At 41.7% G+C, this 24,972-nt stretch overlaps 1 protein-coding gene across 2 annotated transcripts in view; it reads right to left on the bottom strand.

Annotated features, from left to right (window-relative positions):
* Nucleotides 1–2,276: 2,276 nt before the first annotated feature.
* The window catches only part of DENND3 (DENN domain containing 3), a 31,802-nt gene continuing 9,106 nt past the window's right edge, over nt 2,277–24,972 (bottom strand). Inside the window, exons 5-23 of one of the 2 annotated variants that reach the window (XM_014264744.3) lie at nt 21,123–21,234; nt 19,852–19,971; nt 18,751–18,969; nt 18,325–18,446; nt 17,711–17,866; nt 15,813–15,909; nt 14,436–14,539; nt 13,980–14,161; nt 12,485–13,006; nt 11,450–11,712; nt 10,809–10,979; nt 10,287–10,416; nt 9,679–9,786; nt 8,741–8,880; nt 7,429–7,589; nt 6,365–6,501; nt 6,087–6,202; nt 5,834–5,971; nt 2,277–3,755 (exon numbers count right to left, since the gene is read on the bottom strand). In XM_014264744.3, the coding sequence (XP_014120219.2) occupies nt 3,555–3,755; nt 5,834–5,971; nt 6,087–6,202; nt 6,365–6,501; nt 7,429–7,589; nt 8,741–8,880; nt 9,679–9,786; nt 10,287–10,416; nt 10,809–10,979; nt 11,450–11,712; nt 12,485–13,006; nt 13,980–14,161; nt 14,436–14,539; nt 15,813–15,909; nt 17,711–17,866; nt 18,325–18,446; nt 18,751–18,969; nt 19,852–19,971; nt 21,123–21,234 (3,199 nt within the window). In that variant the 3' untranslated portion in view covers nt 2,277–3,554. The remainder of the gene's footprint in view (nt 3,756–5,833; nt 5,972–6,086; nt 6,203–6,364; nt 6,502–7,428; nt 7,590–8,740; nt 8,881–9,678; nt 9,787–10,286; nt 10,417–10,808; nt 10,980–11,449; nt 11,713–12,484; nt 13,007–13,979; nt 14,162–14,435; nt 14,540–15,812; nt 15,910–17,710; nt 17,867–18,324; nt 18,447–18,750; nt 18,970–19,851; nt 19,972–21,122; nt 21,235–24,972) is intronic. The other variant, XM_014264747.3, reaches the window with a different exon arrangement.

The raw sequence follows: 24,972 nt of genomic DNA, 5'->3' as shown, positions 1-24,972 counted from the left end.
TGCCTCACCTTGAGGGACACCTGTACCTGGAGAGCCCAAAGTGAGGGGGGATTAGGTGCAAGGGAATTTCCTGCATCCCTGTCTTCTCCTGGCACAGTGACAAGTGAAGGGGCCCTGTGCCATGAGTAGGAGGAGGGGAAACCTTGACCCTTCCAGCCCCATGGCAGGAAGAGGCCTGGGAAGAGGGACAAGAAGCAGAAACTCTTGCAGTCTGTTGTTTTTTTAGGGTGATCCCCCTGCTCTGCTCAGGGGATGTGACTCATCCCTGGCCCTGGGACTCTGATGCTTGTCCAAGAGAAGGATCACAGGGTGCTGGAGCAGGGTGCTGGGCCTGGGCTGGCTCCAGTGGGCTGTGCTGGGGGTGAGCACAGTGGATCTGGGTCAGCCCCTGGACTGTTGCTCATTGCAGAATAACCCACAGTGGCCTTGGAGGGGTTCAGAACAGCCTGCTGGAGAGGAGCTGCTCCAGCACTGCCTCAACTTCCCAGTCTGGACCAAGAACAACCAAAAACCAGTATTGTACCTCCCCCAGCCCAGTCTGCCCCAGTGGGGACAGTCCCTGCATTGTCCAGGCTCTGCAGCAGCTGGGGCATCTCCCATCCTGGGGGGCAGGGGTGGCACATTGTCCCCATGTCCCCATGGTCCCCATGTCCATCCCCAGCCAAAACCTCGTGCACTTGCAGACCCTGCAGCAGTGTCAGCCTGGCTGTGAACACTCACAGCACACAGACCTTACTGGGGACAATTTTCAGCAGAACAGTGGCCCAAATCCTGGGGACAAGAGTGGCATTCTGTGCATTTGTGCAGCAGTGTCCCTGTCCTGACAGCTGGGGTGGCACAGGGTCACCCACTGCCTCTGAGAGCAGGGGACATGTGCCAAGACACCAGAGAGCTCACCATGGAGAGGGAAGCAAGATGGCAGGAGGAATCCTGCAGGGTACAGTGGCAGATGAAATGGATGCACCCAGGTAAGGAATGCACATCAGGGGGTGAAGATGGGGTTTAGTCCCATTTGCCTCCAAAAGGACTCAGCTGGCACTGAAGGGAAATGGGGCCTGGTCCCATGAAAGCCCCCAGCAGGCTGTGAGCACAGGGTGGGAGGCAGAGGAAGGGGCTGCTTCCTCCCTCCCTGCATGGCCTTACTGGGGAGATCACACCCAGCACACAACAGCCTGGATTTCCAAGCAGCTCCCATCTCTACAGCTGGGTTATTTCTGGAAGCAGACACTGCCATCCCTTGGTTTGACCAAAGAATCACAGAACAGCTCTATTTGGAAGTGACTTCTATGGATCATTGAGTCCAACTCCCTGCTCTACACAGTGCCTCCAAAATCTGGACCATAGGACCAAGAGCACTGTGGGCTCCTGGCAGGTCTCTCTGTTCCTCTCAGGTGTTTCAGGTTGGGAGACCAGGAAAAAAAAACAACAGCAAAAAGGAGCTGAACAAACATTAACCTTGAGGTTTCCAAGAAACTACAACATTTCCCTGAGAGAGAAGGGAAGGGGATGGCAGCACCAGCTGGCCCTCAGAGTCTCAGACAGAAGCTGACCAAGCCCAACAGCAGCACGGCCTCAGGGCCAGGGAGGGATGGGGAGGGCTCAGCCCAGTCACTCACAGCCTCCCCTCCTGCCAGGGGCAGCTCCTGCTCCCTTTGTCCCTTCTCTGGGACACAGTGACTCACAGAGGCACCTACACCTGGCCAAGCTCTCAGCTGGCAGGGGGAAAAGAGCAGCTCTGAGGAGCTCAGAGGTGCCTCCCCACCACCAAGGGACCCACAGGGGAGTACCTGAAACTCCACTGAAAACTGAACAGAACCTCACAGTGCTGTGACTGCAGGTCCATTCCCACAGCTGAAATCCTGGAGCAAAGCTGAGATGGTCATGAGCACCTAAAAACCAGCTAAAAAGACAAAAGCAGGTCTAAAAAGTATGCCAGGAATGAAAATCAATAAAGACAGCAACAGGTGGGCAGCAGGTTGGTACAGCTGGTTCATGTCTGCAGCCAGGTTCATTAAAAGCCCTTGTGTGTTCAGTAAATTCAGTATTTAATTCCTGTAATTACCCCAAGCAGCCTGACCACACCAGGGGAGGAAAGCAGGAACCTGGAAGTCACAGATTTGGGACTCAAAAGGGGACATGTTACAGCAGAAGCTGTTTCAGAAAGGAGAACAAGCAGAGAAAAAACCCCAGGCAATTTGTTACAGCACACAGAGATGAGCAAGTCAGTGCTAAAATCATCATTCTTGGTATCAACAAACAAAGGAAAACAAAGGCCATAGTATCAATATAATGTTTAATATTCTTAAATGGATATAAAAGTTTAAAAAAGTAAAATTTCTGTTACCATGCTATGATAAAAACTTTTATCAGCAGAAATATTATACATATAATATTAGTCATAAAATTTCTATTCATAATATTTTCCAGTTGTTTATACCCTTCTGTTTAGCCCTACACTGGTTCATATTTATTAAGAAAAGTAGCAGCCCATTTTGTCCTTCTATTTACAGTCTTTTAGACACTGTTTTCCGCTCTGCACTGATGCAGATAAAATTATTCTGCACAGATTTATCTGCAGATAAATGTCACCAGTGAAAAACCCCTGTGCATCAGGCACCAGTCAGGGAATGCTGCTCTGGAGACTCCTCCAGGCTGCAGCCCCTGGTGCTTGCTCCAGGGTTTGGGGAGGGGTTTTAGGACTGTGCAGAACTTAAAATGAAGCAGGTTCTACCCAAAATAACAGCAGTTCCTCTGATTGCAGGAACAAGAACTGAAGGGAGGAGGGACAGAGGCTGGTCTTCACAGAGACTGAGAGGTACTTCCAAAAGCAAGAATAATATATACAGGAATTCAATAAATTAATGCTGCAGTTAAAAAAAAAATCAGTTTCACAAACTGTTCCAAATGCCAAGTGCTGTGCATTGTTTTTAAAGAAGAAATACATTAAAAAAATAAAATATTCATTGGAAAGACATTGTTTCAGCTGGAGGAGCTTTCAGTGCTGTGGGGAGAGCCTGCCTGTGCCTGCATTTTAAACAACAGCCCCAGAAATCCCCCCAGGGGTAAGGACACTGCCCACCCACAGCTCTGAGCTCAGACAAATGATCACAGTGGCAACTCTGCAAGTCCAAGTGCACTTGGGTTTTTCCTTTCAGTGCCCTTTTCCACCTATTACAGGCTGTAAAGACATCATAAAATCCTTTTTTTAATCAACCTTGCACTGCTGAGAGAGAGCTCCCATGGAATTACTGAGCTGGCTCTGGGGTTCCCAGTGTGACCCCAACCCTCCCCAGCACCTCATGTCCAGTTGGAGGACAGTGCCCTGTCTCCTCCCCTTTCTGTTCCTTTACCAAATGTGCAGGAGCAGGAGAAGGTGTGAGGGAAGATTTGCTTCCATTTCCATTTTCTACAACGCAGGGGCGGAAACCCAATAAATACAAGATATTTATAAATAACACTGGCAGGTGCTGAAGTAGATGCAAAATGCTGAAGTAAACACAGTCCCAGGTCTTTGCCTTTCCCCAGAGGAGGCAGACACATCTGGAACAGTGTGGCTATCCAGCTTTCCAGATGGCAATCTTCCCTTCTTCCCTCCCTGAGCCGCTGAGGACGTACCTGTCCTCGGCCGAGCACAGCGCCTTCACCGCGTCAGCATGGCCGACCAGCTCCTTGTCCACACTCTTCCTCTCAGCACTGACCACGTAGATCTTCCCTTTGCTCTTGCCCTGCAGCTTCCCACTGCTGCCAACCCACAGCTGGGGGAACAAAACAAACCCACATTTTCACTATTTCACATTTCAGTCCAGGAGGTTTATGTGGCACACTGGTACAGTGAAGGTTCCCTCATGCTTGGCTGGAAAAGGGGAACACTGAAAATTTCCTCATTAGTGTAAATAAGGGGCTTGGCCACCATTGCTTCTGGCCACCCCAGCTGTTGTGGTATGAGCTGAGGGCTCCTGGAGGTTGTCTCTGCTCCCCTCAGTTCAGGAAACCCCCTGTGCCCCACACTGGAACGTTCAGCTGCTGACTGTGCCTGCATTGGGGCTGCTCTCCCTTACTCCTGTCTAAGGCACAGTGTGCCCAAACTACAAGAGCAGAGAAAATCCAGGGAACAGCAACTAAAACTGCCAAGAGAAAGGAACAGCTGTGTCCTGGGGTCATATGAGCAAAGATTAGATAATGGCTTGGGTTGAAGGGGACTTTAAAGATCTCCTTTCAATCCCCTACCATGAGACCAGGCTGCTCATGGAACATCCAGCCAGGCCTTGAATGGGATGGGGCAGCCACAGCTTCTCTGGGCATTCTGTGCCTCACCACCCTCACAGGGAAGATGGAAAAGCCAAGACTCCTTAGGTTGGAGAGAAGGCAGCTAAGGAGCCTTTAAAAAAGGTTTGTGAGCTAACAGAAGAGCAGATAAGCTCTTCTGTAACAGCAGAACCACTGTTCCACCCTGAAATTAAGGAAGTCAGGGACATGTAGGAACTAGAAATTGTTCTGTTTCACTGAGAAGAAAATACTTCTCTGTACAGGGCTGGCAGTGAAATTCATGAACCTGCTGCTCTCCAGGGAACTGTGGCACCAGCAAGTTCAAAATGAAATCACAGCCACAGAGATTGGGTCAAATATCAGGTAATAAAAGACACAGGCCAAGGTGTCAGACAGAACACATCCTATTTCAGATAGACACAGCATGCAGCTGGGTTTCTCTCCAGTTTCTTAAAAAAACCCCAATGGCTTGTTTTAAATTAAAGCCTGTGACTGACAGCCCTACCAATGTTGTTGTTGTCAGCCTTTACCAGGCTGCAAGTTCCCTCTCCATAGCTCATTGCTGTGCAGAGGGAACAGGAGTGTCAGTGGTGGCACAGGGGCTGCTTGGAGCCTGTCACTAGTGGTGTCCCCCAGGGTCAGTACTGGGCTCAGTATTGTTTAACTTATTTATAAACTACTTAAAGAAGAGAAGAAAAAGGAACAAAGTTCTTCAGTAGAACAAAAGAGAGCTTAATGCCTTGGGGGGTTCCAAACAATCCTCTCACTCCCTTGAAAGAGAGGTTAAATATATCAATCTCTGCCTTGGGGAAGAATATCCTAAAATGATTTTCCATTTCAGTACAAAAGTCTAACCAGAGGCTGAATACACAGAACACCTCCCTATTGCATTAAAAAAATCACTTTAGAGGAAGGAAGGAGGGCAAATCTGAGAAGAGGATTCCAAAAGTTCTTTTCCCAGCAGATATACATTAGCTATTTATTTGCAAAGTAACCTTGAATGGGCCCCTGTGGTATCACAACTACAATCACTTGCACAGCTCCTGATACCACATAAAAGCAGGTACACAGAGGCCAATAATGACATGGACACAAGATGCCAAGGCAGGAATCCATTGGCTCCTTTGGTCTGTCCTGAATTAGGAATGTGGCAACTAATCAAGGAAAAGGTCATCTACAAGAACAGGCCAATTAATTGGCATTTGTTGTTTGTCTGGTAACCTTTTTTCAAGGCTTAGTCTGAGGAGCCCTGAGATAAAATATCAAAGGACCTAAACTTTCCATTTCTACAGTTCCCTGGAAATGTCAATGGCTAATAAATGTCACCAGACATTTAACTACTGATGAGGGCTTTTGCTTGCCATGCATTTTGGGGTACACCTGCAACAGCCATTTGTGTTAGGCATCTTTAGCTTCTCTGATTTCAAAGAGGAATCAACATTGCAAACCTCATATACTTATGCACCCACCCAGTGAGGAAGCAATGGCAGCCCATGACAGCTGCAAACAAACAAAACTTCAGTACAGAAATCCACAAGAGGCAAAAAACAGCCCAGATGTCTCTCACCTGATTTTTAACTCTTATCATACAAGTAATCTCAGAGCAATCCTGAAGATGAATCTTTTGAGGTGTACTTGAAAGGTCTTTGGTGTTCCAAATGTACAGGTCACTACTCCCCGAGTAAGAGGCCCACACTTCATCTCTCTAAAGCACAGAAAGATACATTTCAGAACTGCTGACAGAAAATGTATCAAAATAAGCAGGGCCTGTAATGCCACATGGCCCTGACTCCTTTAAGCTGTCAGAGTAAGTGCAATACCTCTGGAAAGAGCTGGAAGCCAAGGAAAGAGGAACACACATCCTTCAGGTGCTGCTCGATTTTCATCTGCAGTTGAAACTCCTGAGTTGTCACTACAAGAATGCAACTCCTGGTACCTTCAATATTAAGCACACAGAGTTAGTAACAGGTGCCCACTTCTTCCATGTCTACAAAACATGGATGAAAAAAGCAAAATAAAATCGAATATCCAAAAACTGTCTTGTTTCTTTATGTGAAGATTATTTTTGTAATTACTACAGTTTGAGGAAGGCACTTACAGCACCACAGTTGGTCATTGTGAAGCTTCATGGAGGTGAGATTTTGGCAGGACAGCTGACAGACACGGTTCACTTTGAGAGTGCTGATGTTCCAAGCAATCACCATTCCATCCAAACTGCTGGAATATGCTTCACTGCTGGCACAGATTGAAAAAAATAAGATGTATAGTGTGCATTCATGTTCAGAAAAGAGTGCACACACAAAAGAGACTTACTTGCAAATAACCATTTTACAGTAATCCAAATTAATGTTCATTTTAAATTATCTTCAGTATTATCCTTTACAAACTCTGTATCAACAAGAAACACTGCAGGCTAACTCAGAGCTCAGTGAATGAGAGCACATTACATCTGCATGAGGAGTAGAGCACAACAAAACATTCCCTATAATTCCTCTGATCAATGTTGCCTGATGGATTTTCTGTTGAGTTAGAACAAAAATATCTCAAACTGTTCTTATTTGTTACTGCACCTGAGAAAACAAATTATACTCTCTTATTTTTACCTTTAACATTTGTTGTTTCAGAATGAGCAAACCTTTTTCAGAAGGTTCCAAAAACCCTCAAATTCTTCCTGAAACCCAGCCACATCTGCTGCACCACTGGCAGACCTACTGACCCTGGAGCTGCTTTTCTTATGGGAAGACAGCAGGTTAAGACTTTCAGCCAATACTCTTCCCAGTGCTACCAAAAGATCAAAAGCATTTTGCCTGAACAGAACAATAAATGTATTATTTTTTTAATAAACAGGCAGGAAAAATCCAGAAGCTTGCTGCAAACATGATGTGCTCAAAGGAAAAGTGGTCTTTAAGCTGCATCTGTACCAGTTCTTCACTGGATGCTGCCAGTTCCTGGCTGTTCCTATCCTCATCCAAAAGAGCTTTAATTCCTTTCTCCTCTTTGTTCCAAACAGCACAGTGCTCTTTATTTAAAAAGGAAATTCTCAGTTGACATACACAATATGGGAGCTACAAAAATGACCTAAATGAAGACGTTATTAGCAGGATAAACCCTCCCATTTAAAACAAATTCTTTCACCATCTAGGAAAATCAAATTAGATCTACCTGGGTGTTCCATTCTTCTTCTCCACGATGATGTCTGTGACATCAGAGCGATGATCGTTCAGTTGTTTGTTACAGGACATACTGTGGGTGTTGATGATGTAAATAATGGAGTCCTGAGAACCAATCCACACTTGACTCTGTTCCACCATGACCATGCAAGTCTGGGGAGAAAAAGCTCAGGGTTAAATAAAGCCTAGGAGAGAAATCAGTGACATGGAAAGGGCTGTGTTCAGATGATCACTGTAGGAGATGCAGACGTGGCTCTCCTGTGTTTTGTCCTTTGCTCTGCTCTATAAATAATGAGAGAACAGATCTCTTTGCAAAGTTTATCCTTCAGTAAATAGGACTAAAAATTTATCTTAGGGACTGACTAAAGCTGTGCTTCCTGGCCCAAACAAAGCAGAAGTTACAGAGGGGATCAGGGGAACTGGAGAGGTTTGTGTGCTCCTTTCCTCTGGATTGGAAGCCAATCAAACTGTCCAATATATCCACACTTCCTAGTTCATCTAAAAGTAGTGTTTGAGAAAATACTGTCTCCTCTACTGTCTCTGGAATGTCCTTCCCCTCCATCACACTCTCTTCATTTACCTCCCTCCAGCCACCACTTGCAACTTTTTTAATCTTCTTTCAAGTATCTGACTCTTCTGGAATTCCATCTTTCCTCCACCCAGCTCTTCATCAGCTTTACCCCTCCCTTTCTGACTGTCTTTCACACTCATCCACAGCAATCTTTTATCTTTCACACAAATGACATGTCCAAACCCTTTTCCTGTTTGTTCTCTCTACTGTGTGTTTTTCACCCAGGTTGCATGCCTGGTTCAGATTCCCTTTTCACAGAGAGAGTTACTCTTCCAGGTTGTCTTTGACAAACCACTCCCTTTCACCTGCTGCTTGAGACATTTTCTTCCAGAGCTCTATCTCCCTCTCAATAGCATCTACCTGCTTTCCTTACACTTCTTCCCAATCTCCAGTTCTTCAGTATGGGTGATTTTTTATCTGTTCCTAGGATTCCCCTTTTCTTTGGGTTGTCTTTCTTTCTGTTATTCTTTCTTTTCAACTGTTTCAACTCTGCTTTCCTGCCCCAAGAACCCATCAGGCCCCTCCAAATCCAACCCATCACTTCTCACCACATTGACTTTTTCTATTATTAATCCAGTTATCCTCCTTTCTGTTTTTCTCAAAAATCTCCACTTTTCCAGGTTAACTGAGGCCCAAAGAACTCAACAACTTTTAAGGAATGATGTGATTTGGGGTTACAGCAACAAAAGCACAGCCAGCTGCAGCAGGAGCTGGGATCCTGTGCCAGTCTCACCAGTTTAGAGCGGCCCATTTTGAAGCAGTGTTGCTGGATGGACCAGGTAGAGGCATCAAAGACCACAACCTTCCCCTCATTTAAAGCACACCAGAGTTTTGGATGAGCATTGTCCAGTCTTTCTGAAGGGTCAAGATGCCCTAGAAACAAAGCAGAGAAGAGGAGAGAAGTCAAAGAAAACATAGTATTTTTGGAGACCTGTGGGAAAGCCATTATTAGGCAGAGCAGGTTTGCAATGAAATGCATTTTCTGGAGTTTGCATCATCAGTTATTGACTGGCACAGTTCTCACAAGGCATTGTGATTGTTAGCATCTGTTTGCTGAGTTCACCCAGTGATTTAATCTTACACTCCAAGGATACTCAGAGCAGAGATAATCTCTTTCATTGATGGCTAAGAGCTGAGCTCACTGAGATTGCAGTGAGGTCTTAAGCCCTATAAATACAACTAATAAATTCACTCACTCTTGTCTACTCCTCTCTTAGTGTGAAGAAAGAAAAGCATCACTGAAACCAATACTCTCCACAATGTTCTTTGCACTGTGGTTCAAACTAACTCCCCTCCAGGACTCTGCTGAAAAATAAAAACCTAACTATGAATATTGATCAATGGGGGAGCATCATCCATCCATCCACCTGGCTCAGTAAGTGAGCCAGAAATCTTAATGAGAAATCAGCCCATTAGCACAGAATTGAAGTCTGTGATAAGGGACATGTGCAGAGAAAGGCAAATTAAGACAGTGAAATCTATGCCTTGGAGTATCTTAATGTGCAACATTATGGTTCTTTTTAAATTATTTTTCTGGTTTAGTATTCAACACACAAGCAATCCATGTCAGAATGTGAACACATCAGGCAGGCATAATAGCAGGTGTTCTGAGATAATGTGCTTTATAGGCTAATTAAAGCTGGGCCAACCTAAAGAGAGCCATCACCTTACCTGGAGTATAAAGCAAGACATCTATTGCCTGTGGAAATGTCTCACCAGCTGAGGGGTTGATCTTGTGCTTTAGTGTCTCTGAAGTTGTTTTGGGGACCATCATAGGCACTAAAATAGATTTTTAGAAGGTAATGAAGTGCACGTTTAAGCCTAAAACAGAACTCCAATTCTTATGAGATGTCAATTCTACACCATTCATTCACATTTCTCACTTTTGTTTCTCCCTAGCTTTAGCTGAGAGCCCAAATACCATTTGTATGAATTCTGGTAGCAGAGACATCCACCACCCAAGGAGGCTAAAAATCCAAGACAAAAACACAGCATCCAAGATGGAGACAGAAGCAAAAACCAAAACCAAACAAAACAAAAAGAAAAAAAAAGGGAGGAATAAAAAAAAAACCCAAAAAAACCCCTCCAAACTTTCTACTTACTATTAAATAAATTGCATTTGTGAAAGTGCAACCAGGCTAATGTCTTTCTGTATTTCTACACATAACTAGTTTGAAAATATACACACTGAAAGAGCAGAAATACACAGAAATACACACTGAAAGAGCAGAAAGAGATGATGCAGCACCAACAGGCTTTGCAGCATTGCTGTGACTGACCTTCATTTTTCATCCTGTCAAAGTAAGACAGTTTAGAGGCTGCATAGATGCTTTTGGAGGACTGCAGGGCACCAACCACAGCATCCATCAGGAGAACATTTGTCAGAGCTTGCTGGATATACTGAGGATCCTAAAAACAGAAGTCTTACTGTAGTTTATCTGTTGCTCATTATTCTTACAAGACACCATGCTCAAAATCACAACACTTGTGATGCTTAGCACAAGCACCAGGCAGGAATGCAGCACAGTTCCTGCCAGACCCCACTCCCACACCCCGTGTTCCAAGGCAGGAGCAGGGAGTCAGAGGCCAGTGTTATTACAGGAATGCTTCAGATCTGACACAACCTTGATATGCAAACAAAAACAAAAAGCAGACATAAGATGGATACCCATTACCAAGCTGGATTTTTCTTCATGGGAGAGAAGCACCATAAAATTCTAAGATTAGTGCATGAATTATTTAGAACAGAGACAGACAGCATATTCTTCGTATTATTTGGTTACAAATTCCCATATTTATACCTTGTGATCATATGCCATTTTCTTTCCAGCCCACATTTCTTTCACTATCAGGTGCCAGAGATCACACTCAGTTTTAAGGTTGGCTTCAAAGACTTCTTTTTTAGATAATGTTTTAATCCTCAGAGTAGGTATTCTCAAAAGAAGGAAAGCTACAGTTGTGCTCTTAACTTCCTGGAAAGTTACAGGAAAGAGAAAACAAAGAGAATGTACTCAAATAACAGATGATTCAGCACTCAGCCTACAGGGCAGCTTTGTCTAATTACAGCTAATTATTTCAGTTGTCCATACATGCAATTAAGCAGAGCTGGATTTATGAAAATAAATATAAACATCATCATACAGCCTTGGCTCCACAGTGGATATAAGCTGACCCACTGATACCTCAGCCACATGAGCACATTTAATGCTCATGTTATTAAACTTACCTACTCCATATCCATTTCTCTGAGGGCATAACCTCTTGATTTTCAGTCATGAAAGTTTTGGTCCAAACCCCCAGAATTTTACCTGATCACTCTCATAGTGACTTCAGCAATGTTTCCTACTCTCCTTAGTGAAACTTTATGTTGAGAGCCAGCTGATTCTGGAGAATGGGGCATAACCTCCCCAGGCATGCCAGAGGAGAGGAAGGTGATGCTCACCTCTATATCCCTGAAAGCAGCAATTGGGACATAGCCAGGCCGGCCTCCCTCGGTCAGCAGGAACAGGCGCTTCTGGGTCAGAGCTATTTTCCCCACACCATAGTTGGTTTTAACTGAGCAGGATAATTTGTACACACATTCATTTTTATCTAGATGCTCAATTACTGCTGGTGGCAGATTCACCTCTTGAGCTTCTGCTTCAGTTTCTTTCCAGTAGTTGTAGAAATCTCGGAATGTTTCAGGATCAATTTGTTTCTGCTGTCCTAAAAGAATTTTAAAACCCCTTTAGTGTGAGAAACTATTACACAGATTTGTACAGGAAGATGGGTTTAGAAAGACAGTAACTGTCAAATTGTGCCTCTTTATTGTGCCTGTAAGTATAGACATTGAGGTTTCCCCCACCAAGGTACAACCATCCCTCCCTGACTAAAATGTGTGACTGAAGTCACTCCAGCTCCACCTAAACATAAAGTAATGGTATAAAAGTGAGTTAAGAACGGGGAGAAGTTAGAGAACACTCCATATAAATTCTGGGATCGGTCAACAGGCTGAACCTGTCCTCCCCCCATAGGATCACCTGCTGGGTAACAATCATACTCTAGGCACACTGCATTATTTCCAGCTGGCTCTTACTGGGGATTACAGCTTGTCCATATAAAGCTTTGAATTATTATATTGCTTTAAATGTATTTTTGCAGTCAAATATTACAACCAGCAATTCTCAGACTTTAACCTCTGATAATTTTACTTATAGAGAGTGTTCTTTAAGCTGTTAATGTGAGTCCTGCAAGGGTGCTGGCAGTGGGTAAAGGGCACCCAGGAGGGGTCTCTGTTTGTCTGGGGATCCTCCTCCATGCAGCAGCTGCTCAGTGAAGGGTTTCCACAATGAAACACTGACAGCCTGGTCAGGCACAAGGGGCTCAGCTCTTCCAGGGCACTGACAGACCAAACAACACCAAGAGCTTGAGTAAATCTCCCTTTTTCATGTGACAATGTTAAATAATAACCAAAAAACCCCAACAACCTCATACTCACCTACTGTCAGTGCATCGAATAACCGGTGGATTGTGTCTATATCCCTGACAATCCCAGACTCCTGAATTCTCTTCACAAAATCATCCAGCTGCATGTGTGTTTTTGGCAATTCAAAATTTTTGACGTGGTCATCCATTTTCAAAGCTTCCCTTTGTTTTTCCATCACTCGACTTATCAGCCTCTTGAGCTCAGGTTTGCGGTCTGCCTGCAAGCGCTCCGAGCGAGGCAGGCTCTCCACTATTTTTCTTACAAGATCAGTAGGGAAAATTCTTAAGTCTGTTTTTTCTAGGTTCTGAAAGTCAGAAAGTGCATTTAGTAGTTTTCCTTGCATCAAGCTAACAAGGCCCCGGAGGTAGAAGTACCTTGCCAGCAAGGCGGAGTTCTCGGGGGGTAAGGCACTGATGGCTTTGCTGAGGTGGTTGAAGAAGTCTGTGTAGTAGGAGTGAACACACTGGAACAGCAGAGGAAAGTGAATTTCAGGGATTTTGAATGTGGTGATGGATTTGGAGGGTGTTCTCATTGCTAGAAATAAACAAACACCAAGAGAGTACATTGATCAGGGAAAGGAGCAGATGTGTAAATATCTTCATGATCAGCAATACTACAAAGCACAAACAGAATCCCCATCACAGCAATTACAAGAAACAGGAAAGATTACAGCTGTGCTAGGGACACAAATACATTTCTGTATCTATCGCCCCTATTATGAAAATATTCCCTCATCAGATAACATCAATTCTGGAAAAGTTAAAGAAAAAAGGAAAAAAATGCCTCATGGAGTTCTTTCTAAACAGTGATAAGTTTAAGCCTGTGTTTAAATTAAAGGCAGCAGAGAACTGGACATAAGGTGGGTGAGGACTCAGAAATCAATTCTCCAATATCAATCCCACTGGGACCAATCACTCTTTTGTGTTCCAGCAAAACTTCCAGCAGGATACTTGTGACTTCACAAGCCAGAGGAAGCACAGACAGGCCCCAGCTCAAAGTGACTTGGCCAATCATTTCTTCCCAGTGGCTGACAGTGTTTCAGTGACAATCACAGAATCACAGAATAATGAGGTTGGAAGAGACCTCTAAGATCATCCAGTTCAACCTATGCCCTAACACCTCAACTAGACTGTAGCACCAAGTGCCATGTCCAGTCTTTCTTTAAACACATCCAGAGATGGTGATTCTACCACCTCCCTGGGAGGAGCATTCCAGTACTTTATTATTCTTTTGGTGAAAAATTTCTTACTAATATCCAACCTATACCTTCCCTGACATAGCTTGAGACTGTGTGCTCTGGTTCTGTCAGTGCTGCCTGGTGGAGGAGACCAACCCCACTTGTCTACAGCCTCCCTTCAGGAAGTTGTAGATAACAATAAGGTCACCTCTGAGCCTCCTCTTCTCCAGGCTGAACAGCCCCAGCTCCTTCAAACCTTCCTCAAACTACTCAGTGATGTCACCCCAAAAGACAACAGCAGAGTCTTTGTCCATCCCAGTGTTCCCTTACCAACAGCTCTCTCCACTTTTCGAAGTGAGGAGTTCCTGGAGGGCCCCTCTGGCAGTTTGATGTCCTGCAGGTTGGGCATGCTGATCACCATGCGCCGGCTGGCCTTGCGCGCCGCGCTCACGCGCTTGGAGGCCATTTTCTCGATGGTCAGCCTTCTGGGGGAGGGAAACATCAAATCTAACCTGAGGGAAAGAGAAACAGCACATCACTAGGTTCAGAACTCACACATAGAGACTAAATTACTGCCTGTTTTTTTTTCTTTTTTGTATAATAGTATTAAAACTACAATTTCAACAGCTGTTCATGTAACCCTTTAACAATAATCATAATTAAAGGAGTTAGCAATTAATCATAATCTTAGATATAGATGATGACATACCAATAGAGACAAAAGGACTTTGATCACTGATACCACCAGAAGATTCAAAACCAAAATAAGAAATGAGAAATCTTTACCTGTCCTCTTCAGACTGGGTACTCAAGTCAAGGCGAGCAAAAGCATCCATCTTTCTGTTCAGACGAGCTTTAAGGAAAGAGTGGAACATGTAGGTCTCTAAAACCTGTGAGACACAAAGGAGTTAACTGTGGATCATTTATAAAATTACGTTTTTATTAGCATGTCTTGCTCATTTTTATTACCTTTACACATGCAAAACTGAGACATTCCAATTTAGCAAATCACAAAAATGAAAAGATTGGAAACTTCAATAGAAAACTAATTAAGTTTCTATTCATCTTCTGGACTTTGATGATATTTGCTTAGTGGCAAACAGTCTCAGCCCTCCAAGAGGTGAAACCAAACAAAAAAACAGAAGTACTGAGCAAAACAGAGCTACAAGTTTATTATTATCTTTTCTACTTAAACCGAGTGCTGATAATGCTGTCTATGGTTTGGAGTAAGAATTTGGGGGCACCCTAAATTAACATTATGTCATCATACTGAAAAGACAAGTGAATCATCTTTTCTTCTGGTAACCCCAAAAATTGTTCCCTGCTCAGGTAATTATTGTGATGTCATCTAGAAATAACTTTCTAAAAAGCTCAAATTGCTACTTTTAGGATAGAGGACACAACAAAAAACACCACGTGTGGATTAAAAAGAGGGAAAGCCACCACCTCTCATCACTGCACAGTTAACAAGATGAAATCTGGGATTTGAGGCAATACAACATGTCTATGATACAAATGTTCAAATGCCTCTTAACTTGCAATGCACAATGTAAAAAAAACATCTCCAAAAGCATCGGCATTCCCAATTTCCAGTATTCCTCCAGTAGGTGGCACAGTTTGCCAGCAATTCTATGACCAGGAGATCCCAAATATTAGTCCTTTCTAGTGGATTTTTTTTTAGTTTTTTTAATATAATTCCAGACACCACTAGGAACTACTCCATAGTGTGTTATTTTCTAAGATTTACCTGAAAGCAAACCTGCCACTTTGCTATTTGGTATTTAAGTGAGTCAGCTGCTCAAAGCTCTTCTTAAACATGTACATCTGAGTTTTTAACTAATATTAAATTTCAATTCATAAAATTGCCACCATTTCATTTATAATATTAGAAATTGCTGCTGAAAATATTTTAATTATTTCTATTAATCTGAAATCCTGGTGAAAAGATTTCCAATCAATTTCTCTCCTGAAGATATATTAAGATTTTCCTTTTAGTCTGTTTATTTTTAAGAATGTTTGCACATTGCAACAATATTCCATTGGAATGTTTATCCAAGAAACACTGTTTCTCATGTAGGATTTATTACTTCAAATTTCCAGATATTGGCATTAATCCTAAAATACAAATTTATTAATAGCAGATAATCACAGCACTGAATTTACCTTTTTGTAGAATGGCTGGTCTCCAATTGCCCTTGTTTTCAGAAATTCTTCACTGTTAAACACTCTGTGTTCATAATTTAGGTGGTCTTTTACCTCCCTGGAGACAAAAATAAATAAATAGATAAATCTGCTTGGAGATTTGTAAGCAAGTCATACTTTTGAAATAGCAGCAGCCCACTGGTACTACTAGAAATGTGCTGCAGCATCAGCAGGCAAAATAGAAATGTGCTGCAGTATTAGAAGGCAAACTCAGTTTTAATGAACAAGTGTGTGTTACTGAATCATAGAAAAAAGATTTCTAATCCTTACAAGTAGGGTGGTCTACCTGCTGCCAAACTCACATACACTGTAGGATTTAGTAAACCATGAAGGAGAATCTGTGTAAATCATGATTTAGGCTCCACTCCTGGATTTCCATTTACATACACAGTTCCTGAATCACACACAACCCACTGGAGCACAACAGACAAGTGCACCTGTCAAGGGCAATTTGAAAGATGTGACCTGAGCTCCCACTGTCCCATCACATTGCATCTGTAACAGGCACATGAAAAACAGGGTTCTTCCTACATCTTGGTAAAGTTTATCCAACCATATGGGGTCAGGAAAAGGTATGGTCAATAAAAGTACACAGTTCTGTGTAATTCAGCACTGTCTGCTTTAAACATGGAACCTCCACACACAAAAAAAAAACACTACAATGCTTTGCTGAAGACAGAACAACTGCATCAGAAAGTTACTTTCCTTCAGTCCTTGATGCTGGCAGAGTTAGGAGATAGAAGAAACAAGGCTGAAAAAAAAGAACAAAGACAAAGTTTGAAGGAAAGAAGAAAGAAAGCAAAAGAATTAACTCCTTTGTGATACATATTATCTCTTAGAGAGCAAAGCATCTGTTCATTTTATGCAGCCAAATGTTCAGTGCATTAAAGAGTTCAAGCTGTTATGAGCAAAAATGCATTTCTCCTCATCTTTGTCTGGAATTATTGTTGCCAAACACTGAAATCCACAAAATCCCACGGTGGAAATAAATGCATTTCAGTTTCCATAATCAGCTGTCTATAAAGGCTGTTCTATTCCCCACACCCAGCAGCTACTGTCCTTCCTGGAGGGTCCAGACACCTGCAGGAACTCTCCTTAAGCTGATCCAATAACAGACACCTGGTATTTGGATTCTAAATTAACCCAGCTCCTTCTGACTGAAAGTGTCAAGGAGAATTCCCATGAGCAATTCAGCAGCTGATCCCAAGGGAAGAACCACCTCCAGCAAGAGGCCACATCATTGTTAAAATGCCAGTCCCAAACACAGCCAGTACCCCACATTTCTTACCATACATTTATGGGATACCCTGAGCAGGAAGGGACCTGCAATGATCATTGAGTCCAGTTCATGGCCAATTGTCCCTTCTTGTGCCAAAACTTTGCCCTTGAGCTTAAACAGCTCCTCCTTCATTCTCAGGTGTTGCACTCTCCAGGCATCTCATCCATCCTCAGCCCAAACACACCCAGGTGTTTTCTGAACTCTTGTTCCTGCTTTCAGCTCTTCTACCCTGTCCTGGTTTGAATTCATGTGCCTCTAACAAGAGGGACCAAAACTTCACTGATATCCCTGCTGGGCCCTAAGCTTTTCCAAGAACTGCCCTTCTCTTCCTGAAATCTTCCTTCAAAAGATAAGCTCAAAAGCAGAAGAGTTTTATCTAAAATATTCTAGTAATGTATATATACATCAAAACATCAATGACTTTTATTCCATCAGGCTACAGGATCTCCTTCTCATATTTCCTAACAAAACCTAAGCTTTACAAAGTATCTATAAAGTACGACAAAATGAGAATATTTTCACTGATGTGCCTTAACTAGTACCACATGCTCTCACAATAGAAAATATTACACCCACTTACCTGAAGATATTAACAATGAACTGCAGCATGGTTTGCTGCACATCCATGTTCAGTTTCTGCTGCCAAGCCCTCCTGCGGGTCTGGAGCTCCCCAAGGTCTGTGCAGGCTCGGAGATGGCAGAGCTCCAGATCAAAGTGCAGCTGCAGACCCTCCACTCTACACACAGAAGAAAACTATTAACTTACATCCTAACATCAACAATTTTTCATACCTTTAAAAAATAAAAAAAAAAAGTAATTTAGGCCCACGCAAGTAATTTAGCCCTTACAGCTAGAGAAGTGCAAGATTGATTTATAAGTGCTGACAAGCTAACAAGATTGGGGAGCCCCACTCAATGAAATCACAGTGCACTCAGTCTTCTTTGTAAAGTTCAGAGTATAATGTGCATTAATAATTAAAAGAAACAAGCATTCCAGTTGTAGCAAAATAATTTGACTGCTTAAAGCCACTTCTATACTAATTAATTGAAATTTTCAGTTTGCCCTTTTCTAAAATACAGTGGGGTTTATATGAATGAAATAATATTATAATAATAAAGAATACAAAATAAAAAAATTTGGAGCATCAAGCATGGTTTATGCACTAAGACAGACACATCTTCAAGATCTTGTCACCTTTTTATGAAAGTTTCTGCTGCTTGTGCTGGAACATCTGGAATCTCAAGATCCTCTTCAACCATTTTTGAATGTGAAATATCTCCATTATCTATATTAATTAGAATTAAATCTTCACCTTCCTTTTAACAAAAAAAAAAAAAAAAAAAAAATGACTCTATGTTTATTGTAAAAATATTGACTTTTCATTTACATACTTCTCAGACAATTAATTTCATCAAGGAAGTAAACCAGAAAAGGACTGAATTTTTTCCACAAGTAGAAAATTGTACAGAGAACAACAACATTCAAGAAAAAGAAATGCAATTGCCTTAACAGATGTTAATCCCAGTACACAAAACACTTAGTAATCTAATATTCCCTAATATGGAAGGGGACAAATGCACTGCAAGTAAAAATCAAGAGTGGTAATGGTGCAAAACATACCGTGCTCACTTCATCAAAATGATCAACATGGCATCCCATGAGGAAAGATGTTGGAGCCATCACAAAATCCAGCATCTGCCTGGACAGGATGGGCACAAAAGTGTGCTGCCACTGCAGGGGGTGCAGGTACAGCATAAAGCATTCAGCAATGAGTGTCAGCAGAGCCCAGTCAGAAGAGAAGAAAACAATTCTCTGCTCAGTCAAAATACAGGTCATGATCTGGAAAACAAATGTTTTCCAGAATGTTAAATGTTTGCAAACAGGTATCTAGAAAAACTAGAAATGCAAATATTTCATCTGTTTGTGAGAGTCAGCTTCAAAATTCTCATTCTTAGTAGATACCTTACATAGTTATAAAATGAAATAACGCCCATTTCAAGATTCAGCAGCAGCACCATTTAGGATTTGAGATACTTTTATTCATAACATGCATGTTTGGACAAAAACCCCAAAAAATAAGGCAGAGCTGCCAACTCTCATGACTGAAGAGGTTTCTTAGAGAAAGTGGTTCAGACAAAACTGATGACCTTAAACAACCTAACTTAACTTCACAGGTGGCCTTTGAGCAGGGAATTGGATCAGGAAACCTACAAAAGACACTCCAGCTTACTTTATTGTAAGGCTCTGTGAAGCACTGAAAAAAATTCTTTGCAAATAGCTTTTTGTATTTCCACACCATTTACACCTTATTTGTATGAGAGTGCCAATTGTCATCAATCCTTCCCACAGGCCCCTTTCTTAAACATGAAAAAGTTACTATAAATCTTGTAGAAATGCATGTAGTGAAAATTCAAAATAAAATCTGTCAATTGGCTTGGGTAGTTACATTTTAAAATATATTCTGAAGAAATTTAACACCAATTTCTAGACCACAGGCAAAGAAATGTAATATCCCTCAATCTAATCAGGTCCACCAATAACAAAATATCTTAAGAAGTATAGTTTATTTTGCCATAGCTCTAATATTCAGAACTAAGACTATTCTGAATTCCTGGGTTTATAAAGTTTTTTGAGTAAATAAACATCTTGATTTTTTTCCTAAACTACAAATTACCAATACTGTCAATCTCTAAAACATTTAAAAGTATGAATTATTTTTACCTGCAGCACCTGCTGTGGCTTGAAACACAGCAATGGAAGATGGAGATCCAAGTCAATAATTGGACTGTCTGGATCCTCTCGTGAAGGAATTATTATTTGAAGTGGTTTCATATGAAATACCTGTAATAACAGATGGTTTCTGTTTTCTCCTTAATGAAAATGTTCCCACAGCACATTTAATTCAGGATTTTAGTTACATCTACAAAATACTAACTTGAATTGAGAGCAAAAAGACAGGTATTTGCATACTGCAGAAAAGTAAAATAAAAAGAGAGGGAAATATTAAAAGACATAATGAGCAGTTTGAAAGATTAATATGTACTTGTCTCCTCTCATTCTCATAGGGTGATTGGCCAGTATTTTTTAAACATCTATTAACAGAATTAAACTTGCTTTATTAAAAGCATAACAAAATAATTTAATTTATATTTGTAGATACAACTGGAAAATCAAAACTGTTGATAAAATTCACACAGGAAACAGAAAAAAAATATTAACAAAATAAGTGAGCATAAGTTGACATGCTAAGAAAATAAAACAAGCCAAAAGGAATGAGGTCTCTCAGAGTTTCAGATACTTCAGCTCAGATCTCTGGGGGTCAGGTCCTGCACGTGCTGCACATTTCAGCACTCACAGCTGGTTTAGCCAATCACTCAGATATTTTCCAGCTATGCTATTTTTCCTCCCCTCCTCACCCCTCATCCCAGGGTCAAGGAAAGCAGCTAAGGAAGAGCCCTTGGCTGAAGTTCTGCTTCCCCAGAAGCCACTGCAGTAGATAACAGAGTGTGTGCTGAAATCACTGACCCAGCTGACATCTGGCTGCACTTGGGAAGGGTCAGAAAGGAACAAATGCACAGCACTGAATACAAATGTGCATGTGAGTTTCCCCTCTCAGCTTGCTCTTATCCAGGCAGCAGCCAACTCAACATTTCATCCACTACACACTGTTCTGCTGCTCCCAGACCTGCCCAGGCATCATCTCACACCACAAACAGTTGGCATGAGCCAAAACCTTCCCAGAGGAGTGCTGAAAACTAAAGAACATGGCTGGTATGCCAGCACTCCAGCCTGAACCATGGTCACACTGTTATTTTCTCTACTAACAATGCATAGCCTGATTTTTAAAGCACAGGTATTGACATCAGTTCCAGATCACCAAGTAATCTCTGACCTGACACTCATGAATGTCACCCAGTTTATTGAAAACAGCATCTTAGTATCTCAGAAGACATAATGTTAAAATCATGATGAAATTCAGCAAGAATAATTACCAAGTGGAGTGATCCTGGTGGGGGGCTGGGGATTAAAAACAGCTTTGCTGCAAATTCTTTAATGTGCTCCTCGACATCTAAATCCCTCAAAGGTCGTAGCTGCACTAGTAAGCTGTAATTAAATGATAGGAAATTACTTATCAATAGTAACATGCAAACACAAAAAACTCTTTCTGCTGATAATCTAGAAAAAAATTATTAGGAGTAATGAAGCTATTATTTCTGCTGATTAATTTCTAATTTATTAGATACTTCAGCAGCTTCATTAAATTTTAATGATGCTTCTGTGTCAGAAGCAGAGTTTTTTTGTACTCCCATGCATAAAATGCTGCTGCATTATATCCATCAACAGAGGTTTGATGGCCAAAGGAAACCATGTGTGAGGTGTAGCTACAGCATCTTCTAGAGACTGCTTCAGGAACCAACAGCCACAGCTGCAACCCCTGGTGCTCCTCCAACCCCTGCATCAGACACCAGCTCTCAGATGGAAAACAGCACCAGAGGAAAAAAGAGGTTGCAAATCCAAGTTTGACTGCAGAGGAATGTGAAGCAAGAGCCATATTTAGCACAAGGCTTAGGCCTGTGTGGACACTGCTCTTTGCTGTCATTCCTGCCCACACAAAGAATAAGAGACATCTGTGCAAACCTGCTAAATATTTCTGTTTTCAAACTGCATTATCCTAACAAAGATCACATGGTTCACATATTACCCCAAATAAATTCTGTTACATTTAAACATACACACAATCAAGACTGAAAACTACTAACTCCCATAGCATTTCTGAAATGTAACAATTACCAAGTTAGGTATTTGTGGTCACAAAGGGTGTTTTGTTCAATAGAAGATTCACTTGCATGTTTATAGGAAAAACCCCAAATATTTACAAAGTCAGAAATCTAGGCCTGCAAATCTATATATAGAGAAACTAGGAACTGAATATGGTTATCTGCACCCTGAAGGTTTTACTTCAGTTTGCAGCTTTACTGGTTTCCTGCAGAAGAACACTTGCTCTTCAGGAAGGAAGCAACTGAATAGGTTAAGAGATAAATAAGGATCCAAGACACCTTATTTGTGTACAGCATTTAGATTCCAGAAAAAAAAAATCAAAATATATTCTGTCATATAGTACAGCCCTTTCAAATGAAATATTTAAATTCACTATTTTCCTATTTGAAGACAGCCCTGGGCTGTTACATAAATATTCCCTAAAAGTCCATCAGCTCTTCAGGGGGTCAGAGAAAGGGGAATTTAAGAATTATCAAAGAAAACTGGACAGTTGAACCAATTATTTAAACAAAAACTCTGTCACCATTAGTGATGCCTCAGATTTGGCCACACAGAGTAAGCAGACCTGCCTTTTTTTTTCTTTCCTTTGAGACAAAAAGCTCTTATCAAGACAGTAAATGCCACAGCAGACACAGATATGCAGAGTCAGAGCTCTCTGCTCAGGACATGGAGCCCCATCAATGCAGCCTGACAGCGGCTGACAGCTCTGCACTGCAAATGTCTGCAGAAATAAATGAAGTAATCCCTGAAACACTCAAGTGGAGAGCTCAGGAGTTTATGAACCTTTCATTACTGCCATTAACTGCCCACAGACAGGTGTTTCAGAAAGCAAGAGCAGCTCAGAATGGGCCCTTTGTACTGCCTCAGTGCTGGCAGCTATTTGCACACTCCCACCTTTTCTCAAGGCAGCTGAAGGGACGAACACTCAGGTTGGAAGATTTACTGTTTGAATGGAGCCTATTCATCCATCCAAGACAGGAGTTCATCCAGGAGATTACTGCCAGGAATATTTCACTTTTCATGCAGTATAACAGATTGAAGTAATACTACATGTGCAAAGTGCCAAAACCTCAGAAGTTTAACTGAACCTTTTCAAAAAAATGTAGAATAATCCAACAGCCACTGTGCTGTGAAACCATTTAGGTGCACATCTGCTTGCTCTGGAGAAAGGCAGGCACACCCCACAAAAAATGTTCTAGATTTGGAAGCACTGAGTGCTAGCAGTATGGAAATTAGTTATAAAATTAATAGCACAGAATACCAAGACCTTCATGACTGATGACAGCTTGCAGATTCCCTTGCAGTTCAAAGCACCTACCTGGATTTATAGCTTGATGTTGCCTGTGCATCTTAGCTTGGTTCAGTTTTCAGTTGTGATTTCTACTCTGCCACTTGAAAGGGTTTAGGAACCTGGATCTTATCTAGGAATACTTATGTAAAAAAATATGTTTGATGATTGTTCTGACAGAAAACAAGTACCATCTCACCTCTAAGTAATTCTGTGCACTTAGGTACTGAAGAAAATAATCTATGCACAGAATTCTGGAGGAAAAGGAAACTTTTTACTGCAAAAAATCATCCTGGATGGAAGCAGAACCCCTTTAGATGTTACTTGAACATCAGATCTTCAGGAGCAACAGCATTCTTGCATAGGTACCACAATGAAAGGGCTACACACTGGCAATAGGTGGTTTGAGGTCCACCAGCAAGTGCTTCCAGAACTCCTGCCTGGAGAATGATGAATCAGTTGAAGCATCCTGCAGAACAGCTCTGCAGCATACCAAGGATACAAGTGTGCTGTTGAAGGTGTTATTATTTGTTAAGTATAAGAGGCACTGCTACCTGAGTACATTCAAGCAACAAAAACACTTAATTAGGTTATTAACCCATTGGTCACCTGATGACACACAGTAAGTCCCTTTCTGGTTTACAGAAAGACAATGTCAGTGCTTTGTAATGTCCCAAAAAGTCAGAACACCTGCAGCTGTACAGGCACTACACTCAAATATCTCATAGAGGTCTTGGCTGCAATTGTTTATATTGCATTCAGAACAGCTGTTTCATGCCACATGGAAACATTTCAGTAGAACAACCAAAATAAGGAAAACCTGCATCTCTCCACCCCTTCCCTTCCCCTCCACCCCAGTGTCCAGTGTACTCTGGCACAGTGAAACATTTTTCCTAAAAAAAAAACAAAAAAAAAAAAAAAAAAAAAACAAACAAACAAAAAAAAAAACAAAAGCCAAGACACCAAAACCAGAAGGGCAGATATTCTGAAATGAGCCATTAAACATTATAAAGGAAAAGGAAAAAAAAAAACCCAACAGAATTAAATTTAATTTAATGGAAACCTAATCAGTGGAGTTTCCAGCACCGTGGGAAATGCCAACTCCAAATTCAGCTCTGTCACTGGCACTCACTCCCCCTCCAGTTACACACACTCCCATCTCACAGATGCAACAGCAAAAAGGGGAAGAGCTGTGCAGCTGTGTGAAAAATTCCCCAGTTAAAAGACCAAGACAACACACAAGACTAATGTGGAAGGTTACTGTCCTGTTGAACTTCCCTATAATTATTCACATATTTACAAATCACTTGAAGCTCAGATTGTACAGTACTGATCAACTGAACTCCTCTCAGAAACCAGTACAGACTCAAAAGAGAAATCTGTGGACATTAATGCTTTAAATAGGTGCCAAATCCTAATAGATAAAATCAAGGCAGAGGTGTTTCATTATAATGTTTAAATAGTTTTCAAGTTTAAAATACCCACCCAGAGGCAGAAGCAGATCTAGGGGTTAATTCTATCTGGTTACTGTCTCCTCTAAACAGATACAAGAACTAGAAACACTTTTACAACATCTGGAATTTTCCATGATTGTCCTGAAGATTTTCCCACTTCTCCCTCAGTGGGCTCTTTTAAAATCCATTTGCTAATTGACTGCTTCTCCCAGCTCAGAGATGTCTCACTTCACAGAAGAAATGACTCTTTATGAATACTCTACATAAACCACTGATGAGCACTGTAACTGTCAAACCTAATCCATCTCCCACCCAGTGCAA

The sequence above is a fragment of the Zonotrichia albicollis genome, chromosome 1 (genome assembly GCF_047830755.1).
Source record: "Zonotrichia albicollis isolate bZonAlb1 chromosome 1, bZonAlb1.hap1, whole genome shotgun sequence".
NCBI lineage: Eukaryota > Metazoa > Chordata > Aves > Passeriformes > Passerellidae > Zonotrichia > Zonotrichia albicollis.
The sequence above is the reverse complement of the archived record's forward strand: the minus strand, read 5'-3'. Positions and strand labels throughout refer to the sequence as shown.